Source organism: Nothobranchius furzeri, chromosome 13 (genome assembly GCF_043380555.1).
Source record: "Nothobranchius furzeri strain GRZ-AD chromosome 13, NfurGRZ-RIMD1, whole genome shotgun sequence".
Classification (NCBI taxonomy): domain Eukaryota; kingdom Metazoa; phylum Chordata; class Actinopteri; order Cyprinodontiformes; family Nothobranchiidae; genus Nothobranchius; species Nothobranchius furzeri.
This window is the reverse complement of record NC_091753.1, coordinates 40972984-41000620: the sequence shown is the minus strand read 5'-3', so window position 1 is coordinate 41000620 and position 27637 is coordinate 40972984. Positions and strand designations below refer to the sequence as shown.

General features: G+C 42.6%; 1 protein-coding gene across 1 annotated transcript; it reads left to right on the top strand.

Annotated features, from left to right (window-relative positions):
* The first annotated feature begins 19837 nt into the window (after positions 1-19837).
* On the top strand, positions 19838-25560 carry slc1a5 (solute carrier family 1 member 5). The gene is made up of 8 exons (XM_015951478.3): positions 19838-20536; positions 23274-23316; positions 23419-23487; positions 23583-23749; positions 23920-24153; positions 24322-24516; positions 24736-24870; positions 24994-25560. Exons 1-8 carry the CDS (start codon positions 20019-20021, stop codon positions 25226-25228), a joined length of 1596 nt encoding a protein of 531 aa, XP_015806964.1. The 5' UTR covers positions 19838-20018; the 3' UTR covers positions 25229-25560.
* The last annotated feature ends 2077 nt before the right edge of the window (positions 25561-27637 follow it).

Here is a 27637-nt window from a genome sequence, read left to right as displayed (position 1 = left end):
AATAAAGTAAACAATAAAATAAGAGATATAAAATGTACAGTGGTTGGTATGCAAAACAGTGGCATTAATGTACAGTATGGAGTGTGTAATGTTGGAGTTTCAGTAGTGAGGGTGAGGTGTCTGTGAAGTGTTCAGCAGTCTGATGGCCTGATGGAAAAAGCTGTCTCTCAGTCTGCTGGTTCTGGACCGGATGCTGCAGAACCTCCTTCCTGATGGAAGTAGTCTGAACAGTTTATGGCTGGGGTGACTTGAGTCCTTGATGATCCTCCCCGCTTTCCTCAAGCACCGCTTCCTGTAGATGTCTTGGAGGGAGGGAAGCTCACCTCCAATTATCCTTTCTGAACACCGCACTACTCTCTGGAGAGCTTTGCTGTTGTAAGCGGTGCTGTTGCCATACCAGGTGGAGATGCATCCAGTGAGGATGATGCTCTCAATGGCACAGCGATAGAAGGTCCTGAGGATGCGGCGGCTCATGCCAAATCTTTTCAGTCTCCTGAGAAAGAAGAGGCGCTGCTGTGCCTTCTTCACTGTATTGTTCGTGTGCACTGACCACGTAAAATCCTCAGTCAGATGAACTCCAAGGAAACGGAAGCTGCCCACCCTCTCCACAGCATCGCCGTTGATGGTGATGGGGGTGTGTATTCCTCTGCACCTCCGGAAGTCCATTATCAACTCCTTTGTCTTTGCGACGTTGAGGGTGAGACGGTTGTCCTGACACCAGTGGGTCAGGGCGCTGATCTCCTCCCTGTAGGCCGTCTCATCGTCGTTGGTGATGAGACCCACCACTGTGGTGTCGTCCGCAAACTTCACAATGATGTTGGAGTTTCTCGTGGCCGTGCAGTCGTAGGTGTAGAGTGAGTACAGGAGAGGGCTCAGCGCACACCCCTGCGGAGCACCAGTGTTCAGTGTGATGGGGGATGAGGTGGTGCCACCCAGTCTGACCACCTGGCGTCTGTCAGACAGAAAGTTCAGGATCCAGCTGCAGAAGGAGCTGCTCAGTACTAGATCCTGCAGTTTCCTGTCCAGCTTCGAGGGAACGATGGTGTTGAATGCTGAGCTGTGATCTACAAACAGCATTCTCACATTCGTGTCCCTCTTCTCCAGGTGTGACAGGGCAGCATGGAGTGTCAGGGCTATGGCATCATCAGTGGACCTGTTGTGGTGGTATGCACACTGTAGAGGGTCCAGTGAATCGGGTAGTGCAGAGCAGATGAAGCCCCTGACCAACTTCTCAAAGCATTTGCTCACGATGGGGGTCAGGGTTACAGGTCGTCAGTCATTCAATGAGGAGATGGTGGAGGATTTGGGTACAGGGACAATGGTGGCCATTTTGAAGCAGGCTGGGACTACAGACAGAGAGAGGGAAAGGTTGAAGATGTGTGTAAACACTCCAGCCAGCTGACCCGCGCATGACCTGAGGACGTGGCCGGGAATCCCATCCGGACCAGTAGCTTTGCGTGTGTTCACCCTCCTGAAGCTCCTCCGCACATCCTCTTCAGACACAGTGTGCGCACTGACGTCATCCGCGGTGCGCTCACTGTCCGGTCTCATGGTGTTCGCTGTGTCGAATCTGGCATAGAATACGTTTAGATCCTCACACAGAGAGGGCGTGGTCTGCGGTGTTCTGGTTTTCCCTCTAAAGTCTGTGATTGTGTTTAGTCCCTGCCACACACTCCGGGGGTTGTCAAACTGTTGCTCCACCCTGTCTCTGTACTCACGTTTGGCTGCTTTGATCATCTTCCAGAGTTGGTAATGTGCGTGTTTGTAGTCTGATGTGTTCGCGGAGGCAAAGGCGGTGCTCCGCGCCGCCAGCGCCGTTCGCACACCTCCATTAATCCAGGGTTTTTGATTTGGGAAGGATTTAACTGTTCTGGATGGGACAACATCTTCCACACATTTTCTGATAAATCCGCAGACTGAGTCTGTGTACTCATCAATGTCTCTAGCAGCCGCGTGAAACATTTCCCAGTCCGCCCGATCAAAACAATCCTGCAGCGTAGACTCCGATTGGTCCGACCAACGATGCACCGCCCTCAGGGTTGGAGCTTCCCGTTTCAGCTTCTGCCTGTAGACAGGTATAAGCAGGATGGAGCGCTGATCTGATTGGCCGAATGGGGCGCGGGGGAGGGCTTTGTACGCATCTCGGAAAGAGGTGTAGCAGTGGTCGAGTAGCCGGTCTCCACGTGTATTGAAATGGATGTGTTGATGTAGTTTTGGTGAGACTTTCTTCAGGTTACCCTTATTAAAGTCCCTGGTCGTAATAAACGCCGCCTCTGGGTGTACAGTTTCCTCATTGCTGATCGCGCTGTACAGTTCTCTGAGTGCTCGGTCAGTGTCGGCTTGTGGAGGAATGTGAACAGCCGTAATAATCACCGCTGGGAATTCTCTCGGTAGCCAGAATGGCCAGCACTTAATCATCAGGTACTCCAGGTCCGGAGAGCAGAAGGATTTGACCGGGTGCAAGTTCGCACAATCACACCAGCTGTTGTTGATCATGAAACACACACCGCCACCTCTGCTTTTCCCAGTAAGCTCCTGTGACCTGTCCGCGCGGTGCACGGAGAACCCCGGTAGTTGTACTGCGGTGTCCGGTACTTTGTCCGATAGCCAGGTTTCTATGAGGCAGATCGCGCAGCAGTCCCGCATCTCTCGCTGGAATGAGATCCGAGCCCGAAGCTTGCACAGCTTGTTCTCCAGGGACTGCACATTAGCCAGTAGTAAACTGGGTAATGGTGGTCTGTTAGTGCGTCGTCTCAGTCGAACCAGAACGCCAGATATTCTCCCTCTGCGTTGGCGCTTGCGGCCTCCACGGGCCCAGAACAAAGACGTCTCAGGTGAGATGAATGGGGGATCTGCAAACGGCGGGTCCTGAACTCCGGAAAGTAATGAGAAAATCCGTCTTTTATGTCCAGTAAGGTTTGTCGGTCGTACACAAGGATACATGTGCTACTCTTGAAAAAATAAAGAAAAAGAAAAAGTAGTAAACACAAAAAACAGCTGTTGCATGGTGAAGCTCGCGACGAGGCAGCCATACTCAGCGCCATCTTGTCTTTGGGGTGTCCATTTGGAAAGGTTGGTTAAAATTTGAGTCAATTTCTTTATAGATTACTAAATGTTTACTTAACTGCGACTCATCCTAAGTCTAACCTTATTTCTGTGCACTAATTTACTTTTCACCTCAAAACCAAAACACAGTGATAGCTTTCTAACCTCTTGGTGGAGATGGAACATGGAAGAGTCTATGGAAGACATGATGCTAAAACAGCCTTTTGTTCATGGAAATATCTGGGTGGTGTTGGAATGAAGCATCCATACCACCAACACACATTCATCTAAACCTTACGTTTTTTTTTCTTAAAAAATGTTTAAATTTATTTTGTCATAGATAAAAGTCAACACAAGAGGAGGACTTTAGGATTTGTGATGTCTTGTTCTTGTTCTTCAGAGATGACGAAAGAGAAGAACCCAACGGATCAGAGTTTTGTCTGTCATAATGAGGCTGTTGCTCTAATAATGATGTAAAAAAGAGATTAGCTGAAACGCCAACATCCAATGGCGTGTCCAGATCTTTTAAAATGGGGTGGCCTAGGTGAGGCACAACTTTGTGCATGGGTGGCACCAATGGTTATGCTTTTTTGTTTTACCCCCAAGCCTTTTGTGGAAAATGAAAAGCCTATTTAAAGGTAAATTAGTGTGGTGGCACCTGGGGTGGCCAATTAGATTCCAAGGGTGGCATGTGCTACCCCAGGCCACTCCCTGGACACGCCCCTGCCAAGATCCTTGTTTGTATGTTCCAAGTGTCATCTATAGTCAAGACATAGAAATTAATTGTGTAGAGATCTCAGATACGGTTGGCTGAAGTGAGCTATTCCTGTTGGGTGGTCAGACCCTGCCTTATCCCGGTTTCTCACTGGAAGCATCAGCGGCGAGAAACGGCAGCGGAACTGTTCAGTCGCAAACTTCAAAGCGGTCCATTTCACACCGGGAGAATCTTGGTCGCGGTGTGACTTCCTCCCTGTGCTCTTTGCTGGACTCGTGAGATCACAAAACCCCTCGAGACTTCAAAGGTCATGGTTAGTTTATACCATCTGCCATTAAACCAAAAAGAAGGAAATCATGTTTGTTATCACTGTTTGATGTCATGTATGATGTTGTTCCTCTCCACTGCCACGATTAAAGCCATGAAAAACACACCGCTGCACTTCTGGAACGATACTAGGAGTAAATAAGCCGTTTGATCACACGTAAGCTTCATATATATGAAATTGCATCACTAAAGTACTTTTATTTTGAAAATTACTGGGGATTTTACACTGAAACCATGTGTGATTTCCTGTCTAGCACTCATTCACTGCCAGCCGTTTCCTGATCAGAAAAGCCCCTGGCTGCCAGCGTTTTTGAGCATTTTTACTGTTTTTTGAAGAGTCACAGAACATTGTGCTCTATGATCATGTAAACGTCAAAACTACCAAAAGAAATAATAGACTCACTTCTTACATCAGGAAGAATCAGCTATATGCTTACGAGGACACTGTCCTTCCTTGATCAAAGAAAACATTACGTCACGTGACAGCGTCTTCCACGGCTGTCACGTAATGTCACATGACACGGGAGATAACGTTATATTTTATATGTATTAGTTTCAATATAAATATATAACAAGGCTTTTACTTTTTAAATTGTAATCTTTATAGAGAGATCCTATCAAATGATCTAAGTAACTAAAGCAATTCTGGAAGGGAGTCAACACTTTTACAGGTAAGTCTAATAATATATCAAATAATATGATAGTTGACAATGAAATTTCCAATGACCCAGCTGTGATTTCCAATGCCTTTAGTTCTTTTTTTCTCAAATGCCACCTGTTCATTCTCCTGATCATTGTGTAGATTCCTTGATGTACAGCCAACCCTGCAACAGCTCTTTCAAATTAAACCTACTCACATCAACAGATGTTCAAAAGGCCATTGATAAGCTCTCCTCCAGCAGCGGTCCCGGTCCTGATGGCTTAGAGTGTAAGTTTATTGAGATAGGAAGTCATTTTGGATTGAGATATTGTGCTGTATGGATGGTTTTGCTGGGATGACAAGTAATTCAGTTTTAGAGAGGTTGAGTTGGAGATGGTAGGATTTCATCCATTTTGATATGTCAGAGAGACAGTTTGATATTCGTGCAGAGACAGTGTGGTCGTCCGGTGGAAATGACAGATAGAGCTGGGTGTCGTCTGCATAGCAGTGGTAGGAGAAGCCACGTGATTGAATGATCTCACCCAGGGAGGTGGTGTATATGGCAAAGAGAAGAGGTCCTAGTACAGAGCCCTGGGGAACTCCTGTCGCAACATGGTGCACGGTAGAGGATTGTCCAAGCCAAGATATACTGAATGATCGTCCTGTGAAGTAAGATTCAAACCAGGCATGTGCTTTCTCTGTGATGCCCATTATAGAGAGTGTGGACAAAAGGGAGCCATGGTTGACAGTGTCAAATGCAGCCAATAAGTCAAGCAGGATCAGCACTGGCAGTCGCTCTAGCTTCTTTTAAGGATTCAGTCACTGCTAACAGAGCAGTTTCAGTGGTGTGGCCCTTTTTGAACCCAGATTGGTAAGGGTCAAGCAGACAGTTTTGTGAGAGGTATTCTGTGATCTGCTTGAAAGCCACCCTTTCAATGATTTTGGACAGAAAAGGTTTGACGCAGAGGGTGGCTGACCAAGTGTTTGTTTTTGACGCGCTGGGAGTGAGAATGTGTTGTACTAACAGGTAACTGTGGGAAGGATCATGTCACCGTTTCAGATCCAACAGAAGCACATTTGTCAGAAGCCAGGTGGGGAAACTGTGTCAGCGGGTGCAGAAACCCTTAATATAATCATCTCAGCAGCGCTCTGCTTGATCCGATCTGTTGCAGCAAACAGCTCGGGCCAGCAGGCATTACCAACTAGTAAGGAGATTACAGGCTGTCATGTGAGCTCGCACACTGAGAGGGGCAGGAAGTTGAAGTCTGGGAGAGAAATAATGGTGAATCTGGAGATCCAGCGTGCTGAGATTAAGAGATTATTATTTTTATCATCAAATAGGAAAATCCAAGCGAAAACAAGCACAAAGTGAAATCAGATTTCAGCTGATTATGTGGAAAATTATTTCCAAAGTTCCTACAGGCTTTATTTTCATTGAAATAAAGTCCTTAAATAAGGCAATATCCTAAAATTATATTGAGCTGACTCAGCAGTTCCCAGGATGAGGTTTTAGACTCAATATTAAAGGGCTAAAGAAGAAGTGACTCCCGTGAGAACATATATTTGTGGATGAACCGAGGGATTATGAAGGAAAGGAGGAAGGTTGAGAAAATATTTCAGATATTAAAAGACCAGAGGGTGAAGGAGAGGGGTTTGGTTGACCCCAGTGCACCCTTCACAATACACAGATGGGTAAAGCTGTTTGATTGTTGTGACAACTCAGACTTTTATGAAGTCATCTTTATTAGAGCAGCGGTGGTATTTCAGCTCAGCCACTAGCAGAATTAACCAAACCAGTGCCCTAAAACAACAGAGTTATGACGGTGATCATGCACCTGTACATTTTTACCTGACCAGTGACCATGATCAGCCTAGATGAGCGAAGAATAAAACAGTCCTGAAATAACTGCAGTAAGATTTTATGGAGGAAAAGCAAACAAGGTGGTCACACCTCCATCTTTGTTTTAGACCATGTGACCTCTGTTCAGTTTGACTCTTCATTTAGCACATAACTAACTATAGGTGGTTCATCTGGCAGTTTTCAGAAAATAATCAGAAAAATCAAGCATGGATTTTAGACTTAAATGATCAAAATATGCAAAACAGTAATTGTCCGACAAAGGCAAATAAATCAACAGCAGTGAATTAATTACACTATATTTTGTTGTATACAATTTTTTAAGATCTGTGCAAAAAGAGCATATCTTCTACCCAAGATTTAGATTGCAGGCACCTTTAAAGGGGCTCAGAATTGTTGACATTTATCAATAAAGTGGACATTCTATTACTTTTTTCCTTAAGTTGTAACAATTTCATAAAGTTCTTTGCACACAGATCCTCTCACATAAAACCATTCCACCAGTTATAGTCTTGACATTTTTAGTACCACCCAGAATAAGCTGATTCAGGGCTCTGTCACTTTAAGAAAACAAGCTGCAACTGGCCACACCCACCCATCCTCCACTCAGGCTGCTACTGACCCTTTGCACCGACGTCACCTAATCACGTGTGTCCACCATGGTAGACGGCAAAAGCATGAAAACAGTGAGCGACACGAGTACTAAACAAAGGGAAAAGTAGAGCCTGAAATAGTTTTTGCGATCAAAACCAAAACAAAACTCCTCCAGCATTCCTTCAACTAGTTCATGCCCAGTTCAGTTATCAGAAGAAGTAGTGCATCTAGCGGGGGCTCATAGAGAGCGGTATGCTAACTAGCTTACCAACGTTAGCTTACGTTCTCTCTGCAGCTGTTCACCGATGTAAACATGTTGCTGACTTTGCCTAAATTCACCCCGCTGGATTTATAACTTTATGCGATCTCTACCAGTTTCTGTTGCTGGTGGTGTTACCGGGTTCAGCTGCTGCTCTCACACCGGAATGAGAAGATCTCTGGACGCCGACGCTCATATAAATAAATAACGTAATTTTAACACACATAATCATACATCGGAGCTTTAACATTGTTAATAATTGTCTCGCTTTACACTACAGTGGATGGAGCGCAGCCTCCGTGGTGAAATTCCCATCCATCAGGATTATCAATAACTAGTATAAACACATCACATTCATCCCTGTCTTCCTCGTGAAACAAATTAACGTTAATCTTATCTGGAAAAACATGTTTGCTGCAAATCTGAGGCCGCTAGTCCGCTTGATTAATCGGTGCAGTTCATCTCCGTCCTCATTCTCCATCAAAGTTATTAAAAAGAAAAAACGAGTTGAGTTTACATCCTTGCCTGTTAGTGCAGCCAACCACGCAGCAAGCTAAAACCAATTTACTGTCAAATCAGCTAAATAGGCTGCATGGTGGCGCAGTTGTTAGCACTGTTGCCTCACAGCATGAAGGTTGCAGGTTCAAAACTCGGCTGCGGCCTTTCTGCGTGGAGTTGCGTGTTCTCCTCATGCATGTGTGGGTTTCCTCCGGGTACTCCGGTTTCCCCCACAGATCATAACATGCCCTATAGGTTATACATTGTAAGTCGCTTTGGATAAAAGCGTCTGCTAAATGAATAAACATAAACATAAATACAAGCGATAAAAGGCTACAAACTGGCTTGTTTTGACCACCTTCACTGGAGTTTCTATGGGTGTAAACTGTCTTTTTGCCATCCATCATGGCGAAAGGGGCGGTCACATGAGTCGTGTGACGTCACGTGCAAAGGGTCAATAAGCTTAAAAACTCTGATATTTGGGAGGGGCTCAGAGTAGAACTGCTGCTCCTCTGGCAACAGGTCCCTCTTGCATGTGAGAGGTGGTTCTACTTTTTGAAAAAGGTTTTTTAAGCACATAAACTCTCAAACCAATCACTGACAGAAAACTGACTGACTTTCATTTACGTTTGAAATATTTAAAGAGGCAAGAGCGGTCCATTTGGCAGTACAAAAGAATGCAAAAGGTTAGTTTAGAATAAAATGTCCCCTTAAAGGCACACTTGGCAGTTTTGCTTGTTTTTAGCACCCCTTAGTGTCTGTTTTTAATTATCTGTGGTCAAACCAAAAATGAAACTTATCTCCTCGCTGCGCTTTCATCTTTTTGACACCTTAATCTAAGTGTTGAAATGTCTCCCCAGCTTTATTTGGTTTCTACAGGAGTGATTCATCACTAAAGTAAAAACATCAGTTGTGTTCATGATCTAAAACATGTAGGAAGCTTGCTGGAAGCAGACTGCAGCGCCAGGTATGTCAGCTCAATTTTTTTAATGTCCAACAGGTGGCAGCCTGCATGACTGAAGTTGCAAATTTAGTATTCTGGCCACAAAGGGCGGTGGGAGTCTGAGTGACATTTCATTATCCCTGCAAAGGGTCATTTTAGCATTTACTGGCTCAAGAAAATGATTTAAAAATATGAAAATGTTAGATAGTATGACTTTAAAGTAAAGCAACATTTGTGAGAGATTCTAAAAACGCAGGTCACCAGGTGAAAACCAAAGTTTTAATAGACAAGCTGAGAACAAATGGGACATGAGTGGACTGGATTACAGAACTGAGAAACTAAGGAAAATGTATTGAGGGCTCTTTCTCTAATCTAACATTTGTCATATACCGTTGTAATTTGGATTTTCCACTAACTTAACTGAAGCAGTCAGTGCATTTACATGCTCATCAGAAAACGGAACCCTAAATAGACTGACGTCCTTATCTAAAATGCCTGAAACGTGTTTGTTTTGCTGAATCAGAGTCAGAATCAGAACCAGAAGGGTTTTATTGCCATATGTGCGATAACCACAACATTAGGAAACTGCTGCGGTACTTGGTGCAAGAAAAAAAAAAGATAAGTAAGCATTTGAAATAAGAAATAAACTCAAAGAAATTACAATAATATAGGGCGGCAATAATTAGAGAAGTGGCTGCTATATACAAACCAGTGTAGGTACTGGGTGAACTCCAATTATGCAGAAGCACCCAGGTAATATGGTAGAAAAACAACTGCATCTGCAAGTAAACGCCTCAGTCGAGCTAATACCGATAACTTTCAGAAGTGACTGGACCATGGAAGCGGTCTTCTGATAATATCATCGCCACAAAGTAACACCATCAAACAGCACAGCACAAATTATTATTGTTGTCCATTCCTTCGGCCATTGTGCAAATCCTATTTTACTATACAACGATACAAGATGGCGCCAGTGTTACCGGCTTGCCGTCTGTCAGCTTCTGTATTTTTTTGTGTTTTTGCTAATTTTAGCTTGTATTTTGCATAATGCCCAACCCAGAATTGTGTATGATCGCCAGACCTTATTCAAAATCGGTTCTTCTGCTGGACTTTTACCGTCTACGGCTGGAGAGTACAGGAATAATTCTCCCCCTTACCTGGATGGACTGACGGCATAATGGGCCATTCCCATCTGTACCTGGTCGGCCCTGCCCGGATAGCTCCAGTCGGCCCCAGCCTGGCCCGGTTGATTCCACACATCCTTGCTTAGGTATGCAAGGAATGCAGTCAAGAGACATTTCCAGCTTCTAGGTAATCAGCATGATAATGAATGATAATGAATTGAGCATGCCTTAAGCTCAAGTGGGCTGAATCGACCCACCAATCAGAGGCTTGTTGTAATGGAAGGTGTGAATTTGCTGTCAGCAGTGGGTGTGTTGGCCCTGGTCAGCCTGAAGCAGACCACCTCAGAAAGAGGGCTGAAAAACAGTCTTGTTGCACCACTGAAAAAAGGAAGACCACCGAGATATGTAAGCAAGCTATGCTATCCGGGCCGGGCCGACCAGGTACAGATGGGAATGGCCCATTAGTGGTTACTGCCGTGCTGGAGGAGGAAACGTAGAAAACGGGGTTCTCGTGGGGGACGGCTTGTCAGGTGGAAAGCCTGAAGAATGTCTTTACTGGTGGTTCTCGTACGATCCTGTGGGCAGCTACACAGTTTGTGGTGCCGTGGGAAGTACTGGATCCGGTTGGCTCGTGGCTCGTCCCTGTTGCCGGCTGTCCAGGTGAATGCGGTGGTCGTCCCCCTCCTTCCCAGTGGTTTGATCAAAGAGGAATCAACTTGCTGAATCTTCAACCAGTGAATAGAGCTCCAACTTTCATTGGAGCTAATGCTTCATCTTGTTTGAGTTGTTTGAGGTGGGGCCTGGTCAATGCTAGGTCGGTGGCTAACAAGACGTTCATTTTAAATGATTTTTTTGTTACACATGGTCTGGATATTCTTTGTGTAACGAAGTCATGGATTACTGTTGGTGAGTCCTCTGCCCTTAATGAACTAGTTCCGGCTGACTGTGTTTTTATCAATGTTCCGAGGGCTAAAAGGCGTGGAGGGGGCCTAGTAGTTGTATACAAAACTAATGTCAAGATTAAAAGACTTATCCCATGGTCCTCTAACAGCAGTTTTGAACTGTTTGTTTGAGCTTGGTCACCAACAACAGCCACTCCTTTGTGCGGAGGTCTATCGACCCCCAAAATATAGTAAGGATTTCTTATCTGAGTTCAGTGAATTTTTGGCTAATTGTGCATCTCGTTATGATCAAATTCTACTAATGGGAGATTTTAATATTCATGCTTGTTGTCCTGGAAAACATGTCCTTGTTACAGCCATATATACCTAGTTGTTTGCTCCGCTCAGAGAGTCACCATATGCTCCTAGTCTCTGCAACTAGGCTCAAAACATAAGGAGACAGGGCATTTTTGGTAGCAGGCCCGAAATTAAGGAATGATCTTCCATTATCTGTGCGACTCTCCACGTCGGTAGAGGTTTTTAAGAAGGCGCTGAAGACCCATTATTATAATCTGGCTTTTAAATCTGTGTGTTAACTGATGTTTTGTATTTTGCTGTTTTTTTAATTTGGTTTCTTTTATATTCTTTGTTTTTATCTTTTTAGTTTAGTCTTGTTCAGCACCTTGGTGACATAATATATGTCTGTAAAGTGCTTTTATAAATAAAGGTGATGATGATGATGATGATGATGATGATGATGATGATGATGATAGCTTAATCTGCTTCACTCCTGCAAGTTTGTCTGCTATAAGCTAACTGGGAGAATGCAGATCGTACAAAAGTGTGCATGTCATCACCTACTGGACCAGAGTGGAACAAACTTCATTTGAGTTTTCGGCTTTCTAACATGCAAGTAAACAGGACAAAGGCTCCCAGTTTATCACTTTAGATTGACTTAGATGCACATGCAAACGCACTGACTGATCAGTGGAGAAGTAACGTGCGCTGATGAACGCTGATGGGTGTGATTTTGTACATATGAACCAGTTTACCTGTGAAGTTTGATTCAGATTTTTCATTTGGTAAAAATTCATTTTAAGTTCAATGAGTTTAGTTCTGACTCAACATGTGCACAATATCTAAGTCGTCAGCTTGCCCCCCCCCCCCCCCACACACACACACACACACAAGAGCTAATAAAAGCTAAACTGTAGAAAACAGATTCCTGTGGGTCTTGAGTTAGTAACGTGGCTGGTTTTAATAACATGCAGATGCATGGGCGCACCAAGCATGGCGAGACCGGAGAACAAATATTTAAAAAGTGATGACTCAGTCGTTTAGGTTGTCCACTGTTTGCGTAATCGCCGAGGACACAACCTGTTACAGGCGGGTTTGTTTGAGTAACTTTACTGATATGTTAGAGATGAACGTGGCATACACAGTAGTAGTGCTATTTAGCCCCTTCATTTTTTTGTTCTTCATGTCCTACACAAAGAAGTCTGGTGTACAAAAACTGAGTGGGAAGCAGAAAATAAGATGGGGAGAGGCTGGGCTGGTGAAAAGAGGAGATTCTGAGTATCGTATGACCTCCAAAACAGGACTGTATGAGAAGGAGCAGGGAAAGAGGAGGGGTGGCATGGCAAGAAGGGCGTGTTGATCTCAGCAAATCAGAGTCCCTACTAGCTCAGGCTGGTTTGTACTGCCTTGACTTGAATGTTCCCTGCAAATGTCGTGTGGGAAGATATTGTGTTCTGGCAGCAGTGCCTGCTTTCCGAGCTGCACATCTCACTCACATTCATTTGGCTGCTCGGGTCTCTGTGAGCTTCGGACTGATAAGAAAAATGTAAATCTACTGTTGCAGAGGTCACCTACTAATCCCCACATAGTTCTGAAATATAAAACTAAAAATATTGTATCGTTTAATATAGTACACTCAGTTCTGATGACTGCAACTGGCTGATGACACTCACTGAAATATCCATTTACTTTGCATAAATATAGGTGCACCAGCACGAACACTTCTGCATATTAAACTGACTGCATGAGTATCACTCGGCCTCATCTGTTGTAGCTTCATATTTTTTTGCAGAAAATAAATTCAGGAGCAACTATTTTTTCTGAAAAGATGTAGAGATTCATCTACTTCTTCACATTACAGTTACAAAAATTTCCAGTAGTAATTTGGGAAGTTGTTGTCAATGGCTCGTTAAATTACCATAGTAACCAAATACCTGTGAAACACTCGGGATTAATTATAATGGAAATCGAGCCTCAAAAAACAAAGTTGCTGAGCAAAATCTAAAGTGCATGTCAAAAAAGATCTTGTCTCAAAAACAAAAAAACATGACAATTCAGTGTGATTTTAGACTTTCTCAGGATTTTGCGTCTCCAATTAGTCCCCAACAGCCACGACCCAGTAAGATACTGGAGACTGTGGATGTAGGTGGTTCAGTTCTGGTACATATAGGAAAAAACATCAAATCCAATGTCATTTAAAATGTACCTAGGAGTGTAAATGGTGTCATTCAAAACATATTTCAATCAACGCTGTCAAGGTGAAAAGGGTGCTGTGAGTGCAGATCTCAGATATTATGAATGTTTTTTTCTGTTTAATTTTGTGCAGCAAAACAAACAAACAAAAAAAAACAGTCAACACACCACATCCATTAACCTCAGCCTCATTAATAAAGATCCACAGTGTCACAAACCTACACATACCGGTATGTACAAACTCACACAATGCAGTCATACATGGACATGGACAGAGCAGTATTGTGTGTTGTCCCTCTTTGACAAAGAGGAAAGGTCTCAGTCCTCCTGTGGGAGCGCTCTGACCGCTGAAACACACAGTTTTTTTTTTTTTACCTCAAGCAGGTAACTGACTCTGGCTATTTCAGAGACAACGTGCAGAGAGATCCAGTTACTGGATTCTCAGGGGAAGATGAGGAGGAGCTTCATTCATCTCATCTAACCTGAGATAAAACGAATGAAGGTCAACACAAAAGAACACCAACGCAGCATTTCTCTGTTCGTTACTGACAAGACTGATCACCTGACTTCAGCCTCTCAAGTTAAATACATCAACTATATCTGTGAAGCAGCATTCCAAAGTACAAGGGTCCTCTGAGGTAAGGGAGAACCTGAAAGGAACCAGGAGCGACAACACAGAGTTACACATTTAAAGCAAGAACATGAACCAGAAAGCTCTCCCAACACATTGTGCAACTTAAATTTCCTCCTGAATGAAACTTTGTGTGGATTCCCAGTGTGCGTCGATAGTTAACTCAAACTTTATCCTGAAGGTGTAAAAAGATGTTCGGCGATTTTAAAATGTTGTAATGAAATCCTCGGCCATCGAACCGACCCGGTTCATCTGTCAGCAAAACAGCTCTACTACCACAGGATGGGTTTTAATTAAACATGCATAAAATAATCACTGCACAATACAACTGATTAACTTTTAGAGTCAACCCAACTGAAGGTTGTTGCTAGCCTAGTGAACTAGACCAAATTCTTGCTTTGCAAAGTTATTTAGTCTGGCTTGCCAGGCTAGGTTGTTGCCTCATCAGTCTTAGAAAGCCAAAAACGGCCAAAACGTTGTCAATTTAGCAGATATTGAGCTACAGCTGATGGTCATTTATCAGAAACACTCATTGCTAATAGATTGTACATAACATTATTATGTTTCAAATCTCAACCTCAATGATTTCATCTCCATAAGAGGACGTTAGTGTAAAACAAATGTGGCAGTGATGCACATTCCTTTAAGAACAAATGCAACAAAAAGACAGGAGCATGTAAAGATCTGAGCCAGCAGAACTAACCAACACACAGGTTACCAGAAAAACTATTCGTCCATTTATTTTCCTAAGAAATTTGACTTTAGGGTGAGCAAGTGGATCAATTATCATCGCGCATACCACTAGGAAGAAAAGATTATAAGTAGCTTAGCATGTGGACCTTGTGACACCAGCAGCTCACTGCTCGTCGCTGCAGTAAAACCATAACAGAGGAGGCTCATTCATTAAAACTAGGCTCTAATTGCAAAGAGAATGCTTATAGACAGGACATGCAAGTCTGATAATATGGTGTAAATCTCTTAATAACTACAGGCAGTGGCGGTTTTACCATTAGGCGTAGGTCGGCGGCCACCTGGGGCCCCCTTATGTTGGGGGGCCCCCTTGCCCTGACTGCTGGCACCCCTCTGTTAATGCCACAATGGACTATTCCTTTAAGATGCCGATGCACAAACAGGAACTGATTGGTAGTTATTCCACTCCAATCCAGTTGGTGGCAGTAATGTACCAAATTGTTGTTTGCCAAGTGCCATAAGACCACAAATAAGAAGAAGAAGAAGAAGAAAAAGAGAAAGCAGAAGAAGAAGAAGAGAGGCGGGAGCGTTCGTAACAAACTCGAAGCAGTGGTCAAAACATTAAGCATGAAATGGAGTTATCCTAGTGGCTGCAATAAGAAGGAAGCAGCTTGCTTTAAAATAGCTTTTATCTTCACTTCTGAGAGTGACGTTGTTTTTCTATGTAAACATAAAAAGGAAGCAGAAAGAAAAGACAATGGAAAACTTGTAAAGGGAGGAAAACATAGACCAAAATGGAAAATAGAAAAAAAAGGCAAAAGCACAGGAGCACTGACAGGAAGAAGAAAGCAGAGCAAATATTGAAGGCACTCAAAGGGAGAGAAAGACAGAAAAAAGGAGGACTAATAAACGGGAAAATAACTCATGTCAGAAGAGAGGAGAGTTTCGCAAATCCAGTTAAAGATAAGATTGTCGAAAATTTAGGGTAAGGGGGCCCCATGTCTGTGTTCGCCTTGGGCCCCCAAATTGCTAAATCCGCCACTGACTACAGGAAGCCTTTCTTTGATGCAGATTATTCCAAGAGATCAAATAGGGTTCAGAGGCCATTCTATCACCTACTGTTGGATTGATAACCCACACACACTATGGGAAAAAAGGAAATTAAACACACAAATATGGAATATTAATTTGTTGACGGTTTTCGTTCCAATTTGATCCCTAAAGCAGTTTCTCAGTCAAAACTTAGCATGACTAAGCATTATTTCTAACACAAGCTCTGGATCATTCCGCACTGCTGAGTGCAGGAGAAGTTTATATAAACACAAGAAACCAGAATCAAAATAGCCAGAATCATCTGTATGATTCATATTTAAAATGATAACGTCTGTACTTTTTTCCATGAAAAAGTTGGTCAAAAAGTGTCATTATAGTTGAGTTTTAATAGAAACTCTTCTTTGATTTCCATTCACAAGTGCTCCTTCATAATGACTCAGCACTTTACTTCCTGAAGAATCCTGGATGAATTTGATCAAAACCTCTTACATAACAGCCATTGGATGGGATGGAAAAATGTTCCAGAGGTCAATGAAAACCATTCATAGAGCATTTCGATCTACTTTCATGACATGGCAGAAAGTAGACAGAAAAGGGCTTGTCTCCCCAATCAGATGGGCTTTAAAGGGTTCTTACATTCACTTTTTGCATTTTCTCTATAACATCAACACCCCTGCCTCTTCATGTTTTCCTGCTTGTTTTCTTTTATCTTACAGATGTCAAACGGTAACCTTGGTTATAACTACTTTACTGTAGATCAGAAGAGGCTGCTTCATTATTCCAGGTTTATTGTGATTTTCCTTACAACAAAGTAACGCTGAGAGTTAGTTGATCATAAGTCCAAAAGTTTGTTTAAAGGGGTGGCTGACTTGTTCAATCGGTATATTTGCAGTGATCTGTAGTAGGAATGAATGCTTTCCAAGTCGTTCTCACGGGAAGAAATACACCGGTGCACCATTTCTCGAACGTAAAAGCTCCAGAAAGCAGGTTTTGGAGTCTTATTTCTTGATATTTGAACATCTCGCCCCGGATTGGCTAATGGCAACACAACTCTACCACTGACTTGCAATGTGGATGTTTTCCCTCCACTTATAACTCAGCCTTGGAGGAGCTTCTGCTGTGTAGTGAATTGCTAATGCTAATGGTTAGCTTAAACTAGCGCAGACATTATCTGCTGATTCCTGCAGCATTCAAGATGGGTGAGTCCATGAACGCTAACTTACAAAGATCTGTGAGGATTTTCAAATCCCAGAGCTTCATCATATATTTTCTATCAGAAGCTAATAATAGGTGTAGGAGACTATTTTCATGTTCAGCCTGCATGTAAAAATCTGAGTGACTGATTGTATTCAGAAAAAACAAAAAAAAAAGTTTGTTTTTCAGTCAACCACACCTTTAAACATTCCATAGCAGTGGATAAAAAAATCATTAAAGCGTCAGAGAAATTTGAATTTAATCTAAACTAAGTCAAAAATTCCTAACCACAGCATGTGCACTGGCTGTGTGCAGTGTGTGTTTATTATAGATGGGGCCTACTCTAGAGAAAACTCTTCTAGCTGACATGTTCCTGTGGTTTTAGCCATTGAAGTTGTCCTTTCTCACAGAGTTCTGCCCCGTTTCATGGTGATTCTTTCCAATCATTCACACAGGCAGAAGGAACAAAGGAACAGGCCTGACATAACAAACTGAGCCCTGCAAGGACAGCTCCCTACCAGCCTGAGTTCTGGATCTGTGGGCATTCTTTAGAGTTAAAGGTGCTTTTCCCACCAGTTTCTACCAGCAGGACACTTAAAAAGGGGATCTAGATCATTGTTGAGTGTAAGCTAACCCAGGAAGGATTTAGACCCCTGTGAACAAATTTTAAGATATCAGACTGTATGCCTCTGTATCCCACACATTAAGAATAGGTCTCATTTTACAGTTTAACAAATGCCTCGCCAAAGATAGCAAAGTAGTAGCCAGGAAACCATCATCTGATGGAAACTTTAAACCCTTTTCTACCATTTTCATCTAAAACTTTAATTCTTGACATCTTTTATCATTCTGATTTTCTTTTAAATGCTCTTAATTAAAATATATAGGGTTCTACAAAGCCATGGTGACAGTTGGAATGGACATGATATCCTCTTAACCTTAAACCCAGTTCATGCTTATATGCAATGCCCTGTGATATCGTTGCTACATCAAAAAAAGATAGCTTTTTATGTTGGTTTGGCACTCAGGAGGAGAGCAAATAAGCACAGAAAGGAGGGAGGTCACATCAAAGTCCATAGGCAGTCTACACAGCTGTGGAAGCAAAACCTCAACCTCTGCTTCCCTGTTAATGTGCCCTAGTTACACTGCCACTCTAATAAAAGGAAGTAATCTGAGAGATTAGCGATTGCCCATTTTCTGACTGCCTCAATTTAAATGTGTAGCACTGAGGCTCAAAATCTAGCAGTTTTCTGGATAAAAGCTAATTCTGTCAAAGAATGTATTTGATTTAGCCTAATTTAGGACTTTTCCTACCTTTTATATATTTCCTTTTTATTTAGCTCGAAACCTTTGCAAATCATGACACAGCTGCATTTTTGCATCTTTTCAGATGCACTCTTCACTACATGATGCAATATATGCCAGTTGTTTCAGGTTAAAGAGCAAGTCACCCCCAAATCAACTGTTTTGCTGATAAACTATATAAATGAGTGTGTCTAATTGGGCTGTAGACATGTGTAGTCAATAATTTGGCACTTTAGTGCATCTTATTTACAATTTAAATATTCTGCCTGAAACTGTCTGTGTTGTGTTGTCTTCAAATAAGAACACTGAATTTAAATCTGCCGTCGCTATTGGCTAAAGCCTAATTTATACTTCTCCATCTGTGTCGAGACGAACCCACGCAACGCCATTATCCAACCTTGCAAGCCTGCTGGAGAGCCCTCGCAAGGACAGACGGAGTCGAGCTCTCTTTTCTAAACATTCGCCCGTCAAAATGGAGAACGTAAGCTTACGATTGGTGAGAACGCCGCTGTCGTCTTCAGTGCCGCCATTGCACCCTTAAAAACAAAAAGAGCCAAGGATATAGCGACAGACACGGAGCAACTAGAAAAATAGCTCGTGGAAAAACTCTAAAATAGGAATGTTTTATTCCCCTGTGACTGGAGGAGTGAAAAGATGCACAGAAAGCATTATATTCATGGACGCAAATGACGGGAAACGTGGGTTAAGAGGTGGCGAGTGCATGAAGAGGTGAAGGTGAATGAAGGACAAATTTGCCTGTGTTAAAAAATCTCCTAAATACAAAAAACACAATATAAACACTATCTTGACATGACAGAATACCACAGAACAGCGCTACGCCCTCTGTTGTCCTGGCGAGGAACTGCTTTGTAACACTCCATAGGAGACGGAGAAGTAAGTGGGCAAAACGTCTCCGTCCGTGCGTGTCTCTCCCTGGTGGAGCTGACGGAAAACTATAAATTAGGCTTAAGAGGTGCACTATGACGTTGGCTGGTACATTATGATGCCACAATGTTGTTGCGAGGCGGTGTGTATTTGTTAGAGGCTCCACCCTCTCGTCTGCTAGATAATAGCATTTGTTGCATTTTTCAAACAGGAAGGAGTGGAGTGAAGCCTGGGGCGAGGGCGCGATGCAGTGCACCTATCTCTGGTGTGCCCTGGGCTTATATATATATATATATTTTTTTTTTTTTTTTGGGCTGGACAACATATCAGCATCAATATCGGTATTGGCCGATGTTGGTCATTTTTTAACATATCAGTATCGGTACAATAAATAAAACCGGGCCGATATTAACAGCCGATATTTTTTTTCCATGTTGTCTCCATTTGTTTGCCTGTTTCAGAGAGTGAGGGGGGTGATATGCAATTGTTTACTACTATTTCATCATACTTGACAAGCAGGATGCTGTGGCAATACACATTAGTAACTAAACTAACATTCCTTTTCTCTAAACACCAACATTCTTTAGACCTGTAGCACTTTCTGACACATTTTAAAAGAGAATGCTGGAACAAAAGCTGGAGGAACAGCACAAATTTACTAACCAGGAACAGACTTTTCCCTCGAGAGGGCGGGTCTTTGCGTAACTCGGGGGGCGGGGCTTGCGTTACCGGTAGATGAAGAAGCTCACGCGCCGCTCTGAGAGCTGAGTCTGAACTAGTTTGAGGAAGGAGGTAACAGAAAGTCCTTTGACTACTTTAAACAGCTTGTTGAAACAAGTACTTTTAATTGTAAAATAAGTACAAAAGTAACTATTTAACGTGCGTAATGGCTGAGAAGGTAGATATTGATATGAAGGCAGTGAACGGCGAGCCCCTAGCTAATGGACTGGGCATCCACAAGAAGACCGGCCGGGAGTCGCTGTCCGAACGGGTGCTCAGAATCGTTCGGGCCAACTTGCTGGTGATTCTCACCGTGGCCGGCGTCATCATCGGTGTATTTATTGGACTTGGGGTCCGCAACGTGGGACTGACAAAGACGCAGGAGATTTACATTGGGTTCCCAGGGGAGATCCTCATTCGACTCCTGAAGATGATCATCATCCCCCTGGTTGTGTGCAGTTTGGTGTCCGGAGCCGCCAGCATTGATCCCAAAGCACTGGGGAAACTTGGCGGCTGGGCCATGCTCTTCTTCCTGGTCACCACGCTTATCGCATCATCGATCGGTGTCGTGATGGCTTTTATAATCAAGCCAGGCGCCGTCGACAAACCCCCGAAGATGGATGGGTTGAGCGAAGATATGCCACCTCCTAAAGAAGTTATAGACTCCTTCTTGGATTTGATCAGGTGAGTGGAACTTGTGATCAAACTGCACCACCAGCTCACACACAGCCACATGTGGCGCCCTGTACCTTTGTGTAACGAGAACCGGCTGTTGCATCAGCTGAACTTGCTCTCATGTGGGTTCGTTCCTCAGCAGAACAACACCGGTGTTGTGCCAGTGTAGTTACCCCCGACAAAATACAGTGATTCAGCAATAATTTTATTTCAGGACACTTTTGTGGTCACGGTCCAATCTTGTCCATAGGTAAAAATAAACTTCTCTAAAACTGTGAACATGTTCCTGTATGACGGAATAAACTTTTCCGTTTCTGCGCAGCGCCTGGAAATGATGTCAGAGGATTTCCGTTCCATAAAACATGACGATCCGACCAAACTAGGACGTGTTATCTGGTTATTTTTAGACTCACGTGAAGATCTAAAGACTGTCTGATTGTTGTTTAGACTGACTGAAGTCCTCTTTTCCACCGTTTTCTTGATATAAATGCACCAGGTTCACCATGGGACAGGGACACCCATGCGCCACCTCTTCCATGGTGGAGCAACAGGAAGTTGAGTCAGACCATTTGTTCCAGCTAAAGGTGGTCAACTTTATTTACCCTGGACTATTTGAGAAACCTAAAAATGGAGAACATCAGATGCTAAAAGCAATCCTGTCATGTGTAGGCCAAACTCTTTTCCCATTAAACCTGGAGGTTTACAACTCTGTAATTCTCACTTTGCTTCTGATTAATAATGGATGGATTTTCCATCTTCTATCCTCGAAACATGTCCCTAACATGGGGACACATTGTGCTAAGATGATCATTTGTAAACACGATATTTTAAAAGGTATTTTCATTAACACGATTTAGTCTCTGCACAAAAGCATTCCTGTCATTGTAGCCATATTTTTAGTTGTTTCGCCGTATTAAGTGTCATGCATTATAAATGGAAAACAATACCAGGTGGGGTGTCTTTCCTCCATCATAACTAAAGGTGTGGTTAAAACTTGATGCAGGGCACACACACGCATTGTTTCACAGGGCTGGGCAAAAGTATGTCTCAAACCAGATTTGCTAACTGTTGACCAGTTTCCTAATTATTAAAGCTGAGTTTATCTACTGTCAATAGAAAACATAAGTGCACCATTTCACCATGTTGTTACTTAAATAATAGAAAGTGACCCAAAAAAGCTTTGAGCTCAGTTTTTTTTTTTTTTTGTAAAATATGAACACATTAATGTGTTTTCTAACCTTGCTTTAAGCTCCATTTTGGTTTTGATTCAGCTGGCCTCCACAGCAGTGTTATCTTGTGTTGCACACATGCTACAACCCAGGTTTTCTTATTATCCTAACCATGCAGCCGGTCTCTCATTAGCGCTTGCTTTAATGTTTTAGTGAGCCCTGAGAGGAACATGCTGCGTTAAACTAAATTAAATATTGTATCTGTCATCGTTCAGGGGTCACACTCTTAAAAGCAGCAACCCTGCGTGTCGGGTCAGATAGACGTGGAATATTTTCACTATTTGCAGGCACTTCTTCACATCCGTGTTGACTTGTCTTATCTCCTGTGTGTTTGTTTCCCACATAAAACAAATGTCAACATTCCCAGCTGGTGTCTGGCCACGATCTGCCACCTGTTGATTTGTTGACTAAATTTCAGTTTGGCTCAAAGGTGGCAGGTGGCATCTGTTTGTTTCAGTTTACTTTTCTTGTTATTCTCTTTTTCCCCCACCAATCCTCTAAAACAATCATCGCTGGATGTGAAGTCTTAAGTAATTTCACCTTGACCCGCTCCAGATGTTTAGTTCCTCCACAAATATGCCAGAGTAGATAAATACAAACAAAAATGGACATACTTTCACACTGGTGTGTGCATGTGTTTGTGTCAGCTGTTGGCATGACAACAACAATATTGTGTTTGCCCGCATTTACATAACTGGGTTACGTGTGAAGGTTTTGTGCCGGATACTTTCATTGAACAGTGACGAGTTTTAAAACAAAGCAGTAAAATAGCAAGAATGAATGGAAACGTGGTATTTGTAGGAGGTGGCATACTAGTTTCAAAGTAAAAGTTTGTTGATTAAAACCACCCAAGTAAATCTAACCACACCAACCACCACTCTTGTAAGTCGCTTTGGACAAAAGCGTCTGCTAAATACATAAACATAAACACTTAGGACTTTATTAGAACAAAGTTTCTGACCTACCATAAAAGGGAAGTGAGTGTTCAGGTGTGAGTTCTGGTTAAGTGTGTGCGAAATCTGCCATAAATGTGGCTTATCCTGTGTATAAGGGCTGCAGTGTGTTTGCAATAAAAGAAAAAAAATCAATCCAGATATTCTAGTAAAGCTTGGCCGACGTTTATGCTCCAACCTGAGGTCCAGCCAGCTGCTCCCTGCCTCGTCACATGATATTTGAGCCTCATGTTTCTAATGAACAGCATTGCTTGACTGTAAAGAGCTTTAATAAGTTAATGCCTTATTGCTCTAAAACCAAGCAAAGAGGTATTAACTTTGCAAAGTTCTACGAGTTCGTGTGTGGGTTCATTTGCCGTCAGACTTAACGTATGTAGCAGCTTTTGTTAGCAGAGCACCATTAACCTCGTCACATGGGGTAAAAGGGGCAAGAAGGGGATTTATGGTTCAATATTTTTTTCTTCCTGCTTTTTCTTCATGATCAACCATGTGATTTGGTAAATTTTTGAACTTAATTTTTGAACTTTTATAACTCAAAATATATATTTTTTCTTTTGTCCACAGAAACATCTTCCCTTCCAACCTGGTGTCTGCTGCCTTTCAGTCGGTGAGTCTGAACTCGTTTCCATGTCGGTGTCTGTGATGTATGTTTGGTGTGGTTAGATTTATTTGGGTGATTTTAATCAACAAACTTTTACTTTGAAACTAGTATGCCACCTCCTACAAGCTGGTTAAAATGAACGGCACAGACGGGAACCTTAACTTCACAGTGGAGAAGGTGAGAAAAAGCAGATTTTTCCCCCCGTTTTGATGCAACTATTATGCGACTGCTTCTTTACTGATGGATGGATGGTTTGTTTGTTTGGCCGTCAGGTGCCCACTGGAACAGACCAAGATGGCATGAATATTCTCGGTCTGGTGGTGTTTGCCATTGTGTTTGGTATTGCGTTGAGGAAGCTGGGTGAGGAAGGAGAAATCCTGATCAAGTTCTTCAACTCCTTCAACGAGGCCACCATGGTGCTGGTCTCCTGGATCATGTGGTAAGGGAGGCAGCATCTCAAAGTGCAAGTCAACATTGAGTGTTTTTCTCAAATAAATCCTGGGATCTGAACGTGTAAAGCCTGTCTCGTCAGTGAGAGGTTTCTCTTTTGTGCTGTGTTCTTGTAACATGACCTATAGCTTTGTCCTGTTTTCTCCCATCGGTCTGCAGGTACGCCCCTTTTGGTATCATGTTCCTTGTTGCCGGTAAGATTGTGGAAATGGATGACGTTGGCAAACTATTTGCCAGTTTGGGAAAATACATAGCCTGCTGCATTATTGGCCACGCCATCCACGGCTTACTGGTGCTGCCGGCCATCTACTTCCTCTTCACGAGGAAGAACCCGTACACCTTCCTGTGGGGGATCTTCACAGCGCTGGCAACTGCTTTCGGAACAAGCTCCAGGTAATCGACTGACTGCTGTTGCTTTATCTCACTCTCCCTCCAATACTTATTTACTTAGTGTGGCTGTTAAATATCACGCACTGAGCTTCCCTGTCTAAAACACACACACACACACTCTGCATACCTTCTGCCCTCATGCACTCACCCTGCCTTTTTCCTGTTTCTCAGCTCTGCCACGCTGCCCCTCATGATGAAGTGCGTGGAGGAGAAAAACGGCGTTTCCAAGCACATCAGCCGCTTCATCCTGCCCATCGGTGCAACGGTCAACATGGACGGAGCCGCTCTCTTTCAGTGTGTGGCTGCGGTTTTTATTGCCCAGCTGAATGACACAAGGCTCAACTTCATCCAAGTCATAACCATCCTGTAAGTCCTAAAGGCCTCAGCAGCACGTCCCCAGTTACACAACCGGATTTGGATAAAGTGCTTAGAGCCAAAAGCTGGAATCAAAGTCCTTCATATTTAATAGTTTTCCTTTTGGATGAAGAAAGTTGGGTATTGTAATAAAGAATGCATTTGAGTGTTATGTTGAAAAGACTTTATTAAGTTTTTTTCTCACACCAATGTCTCCTTTGTTCTCCTCAGTGTGACGGCAACAGCGTCCAGTGTTGGAGCGGCCGGTATTCCAGCAGGTGGGGTGCTGACATTAGCCATCATCCTGGAGGCGATAGGACTACCAACCACTGACATCTCTCTCATCCTGGCTGTTGACTGGGTCGTGTGAGTACTTTATGTGGCTGCACAGAATGATGACCATCTCAAAGTGTGGCAAATATGAACCCAACATTTCATGCCCTAATGTCATTAAAGTAAAAGCTTTTCCTGTGCTGTGCCTTTGTTTAGTGATCGTACCTGCACTGTGCTGAACGTGGAGGGCGATGCGTTTGGAGCTGGACTCCTGCAGTTCTACGTGGACCGCAACGCCAAACACGAAGGAGAAGTGGAGCTGAGCGATGTCAGGATGGATTCGTCTGCTGCCATCCCTGAGCAATCACCGCTCATAGACAAACGAGGTTTGGAGGACAGTTCAGAACGTGCTAAGGTGGTTCATTCCCAGGATAAGGAATCAGCCATGTAATCGTGCTAATGAAACAATCAATGACTTTCTAGACGGATCTGACACTTCTGTAAGCTGAAACCTAAGGTTCAAGCCCCCACTTTCCTTTTCTGCCTTGGAGAGAAGAGTGTAAGGTCGAGAGGACGGACGTGCGCGCTACAACGCAGATGAAACACCCTGAACACGATACTTTTCTGCAGGGCAGCTAAAATCATACAGGATCTTTCAAAAACCATCCATGGGGGGTTGTTCTCTTTCTAGGGAGCTGTTGGTCTACATTAGACAGATTTCTATGCATGGAGTTGGTCCGGATCAACTTTAAAGTCAGAATGTCTGTGACATCGTCGTGTACATCTATCTCAGATGTTCCTCAGTCACCTAACGGTTTTGTCATGTGGCTAGTGTAGACTAACTAACTAAATAATAAATATAGTATACCGTATATAGAAATATAAATTCAACTGCTTTTAAAGCTTTGGTAATTGTGTCACTGCTTCTGACACGACGTAGAAATCATGGACATTTCTGACTTTAAATGTTAATGAAAATCCCTTTAGAGTCCGTTTTGCTCGGTTCCTCCACGGCTTCCATAGTCAACATACGGAATCTGCTGGACCTAAATGGGTCGGGTTCTGTTTGTTTCAGTCTTTTATGTGACAATTTTGTCAGTTCTGATCTTACTTGTGAAATTTAAGCAAGTGGGATTGTTAGATTTTTCAGAAAAGTTTTTAGGCAAAATGAGTTATTTTCATGCAGGTTTCATTAAATGTTCTATTTAAACTAAATGCACATAAAAAAAAGTACATTTGGGCAGATGAAAGTGCAGTTCTAAGCTGAAACAAGCATGAAACTGATATAAATCGAGGTACAATAGATCCATTGTGTTTATAAAATCCTTTTTATACAGTTCTATGGCTTTTTTGCTCTTTATTAATCAAATGTGACCAATACCCTGTGACCAATCATTTAAGTAGTTATTTATTTTTTCTTCTAGCAGATAATGGGCTTGTTTTTGCACTTTTCAAAGTGCCACATATGCAGTAATTCGAGCAAGTGTTGAAAAGCCAAATCTATTTTCTAAAAAACAACACCGATGTAAAGATGGACCCAATGACTTCATCAGAATCCCCCAAAAGTAAACTAGTATGAAAGTGCAGCTGCTGATGGTTGTTGAGGCATTCAACTCGTGCCATTGTTTATTCTGACCATCATAATTCTGAAACGCAGTACAGAAGCGTAGCTGGAGAAGTAAGAAAGTAGCAGTTTTACAGCAAGGTCTGTAAAAGTATCTGGTTTCTAGTATAAGTGGAACATTTTATTGTCTTGCTGGTAAGAACCAAAGGTACACGATCATATCTGCACTATAGAGCATCAAACTATTTTTGATTTGTTTGGTGTTGATTCTCAATAGTTAAATGCTTGTAGTTGCCTCATATGCAGATTTTAATATATAAGATCCTTAGGCTGTGCAATAATGCCTATCCTGGTGAAATGCAAATCTCGCATAGATGTACTTTATCATTTTTGCCGTACACCTGCATGAAAATGGCCATCAAAAATTTATGGGGAGAAAAAGCACAAAGATTAGATTTTTTTTCTTTTCCTTTTTTTTATTTTTAATTTAACTTGACAGGTGTGTGTGTGTGTGTGTGTTGAAAGTTGTTTTTTTAGCGTGTTCTTGGTTCTTTAAATGTTCTCTGCCTTTCCCATGTTAAACAGTAACAGCAACAGTACTGCTATTTTGCTCAAAAGGACACCAAATGAAATTATAGCCTCATTGTTGGCTCAAGGATGAATGAAGGACTGGTTTCTGCCTTTGGATTCTCATGGCCTCAGGTTTGACCTTTCTCCTGTTCAACTGTTTTTAAATGCTGAGACCAAAAATCAGTCAGCCGAATGAAGGAGACGGCTGAACTCTGGACACCAAATGGCTTTATGTCATCTCCCTTGTGCATGTTGTTGCCTCCATGTTTAAAGAAGGTATAAATAGGTTTTAAGGCACAGTGATGATTGTGATGCTATAACACGTGTTATAAATACTGTAAATGTCATGCAAGTGTCACATTACTTCCACTGCATGTTTGTGTTCACATGATTGTGATTGCAGTCCTGCCTTGGAACTGAGTTTGTCGGGAGTTTTATTTATTTTAATCAAAAGTCCCAAAGAGGGTTTTAGCCATGCTGGTAAATCCAAAAATGTATTTCCCTTTTTTTTAAATCTTCTCGTAACTGGACGGCGTCTGACAATGTTTGTTTTTCTTTTCCTTCTTTGCTCCAGATTCTAATTTAAACGTTTTTTGTTCAACAGGTTGTTGAATTTGTACACTGAAGTAATTGTTTTTTTTTCCTGCCACAAATGAACACTTCATAGTCCCATTTCTGAAGACCATCTGTTAGTCTCATCATTTCTTCTGTGAATTTGTGGAAAAA

Bases quoted from the DNA above. Each gene is read 5' to 3' on its own strand.
- slc1a5 (XM_015951478.3), top strand. From the start codon at position 20,019: ATGGCTGAGAAGGTAGATATTGATATGAAGGCAGTGAACGGCGAGCCC. The intron at 24,154-24,321 runs GTAATCGACTGA...CCTGTTTCTCAG, and splicing joins GCTTTCGGAACAAGCTCCAG to CTCTGCCACGCTGCCCCTCA. The intron at 24,871-24,993 runs GTGAGTACTTTA...GCCTTTGTTTAG, and splicing joins CTGGCTGTTGACTGGGTCGT to TGATCGTACCTGCACTGTGC.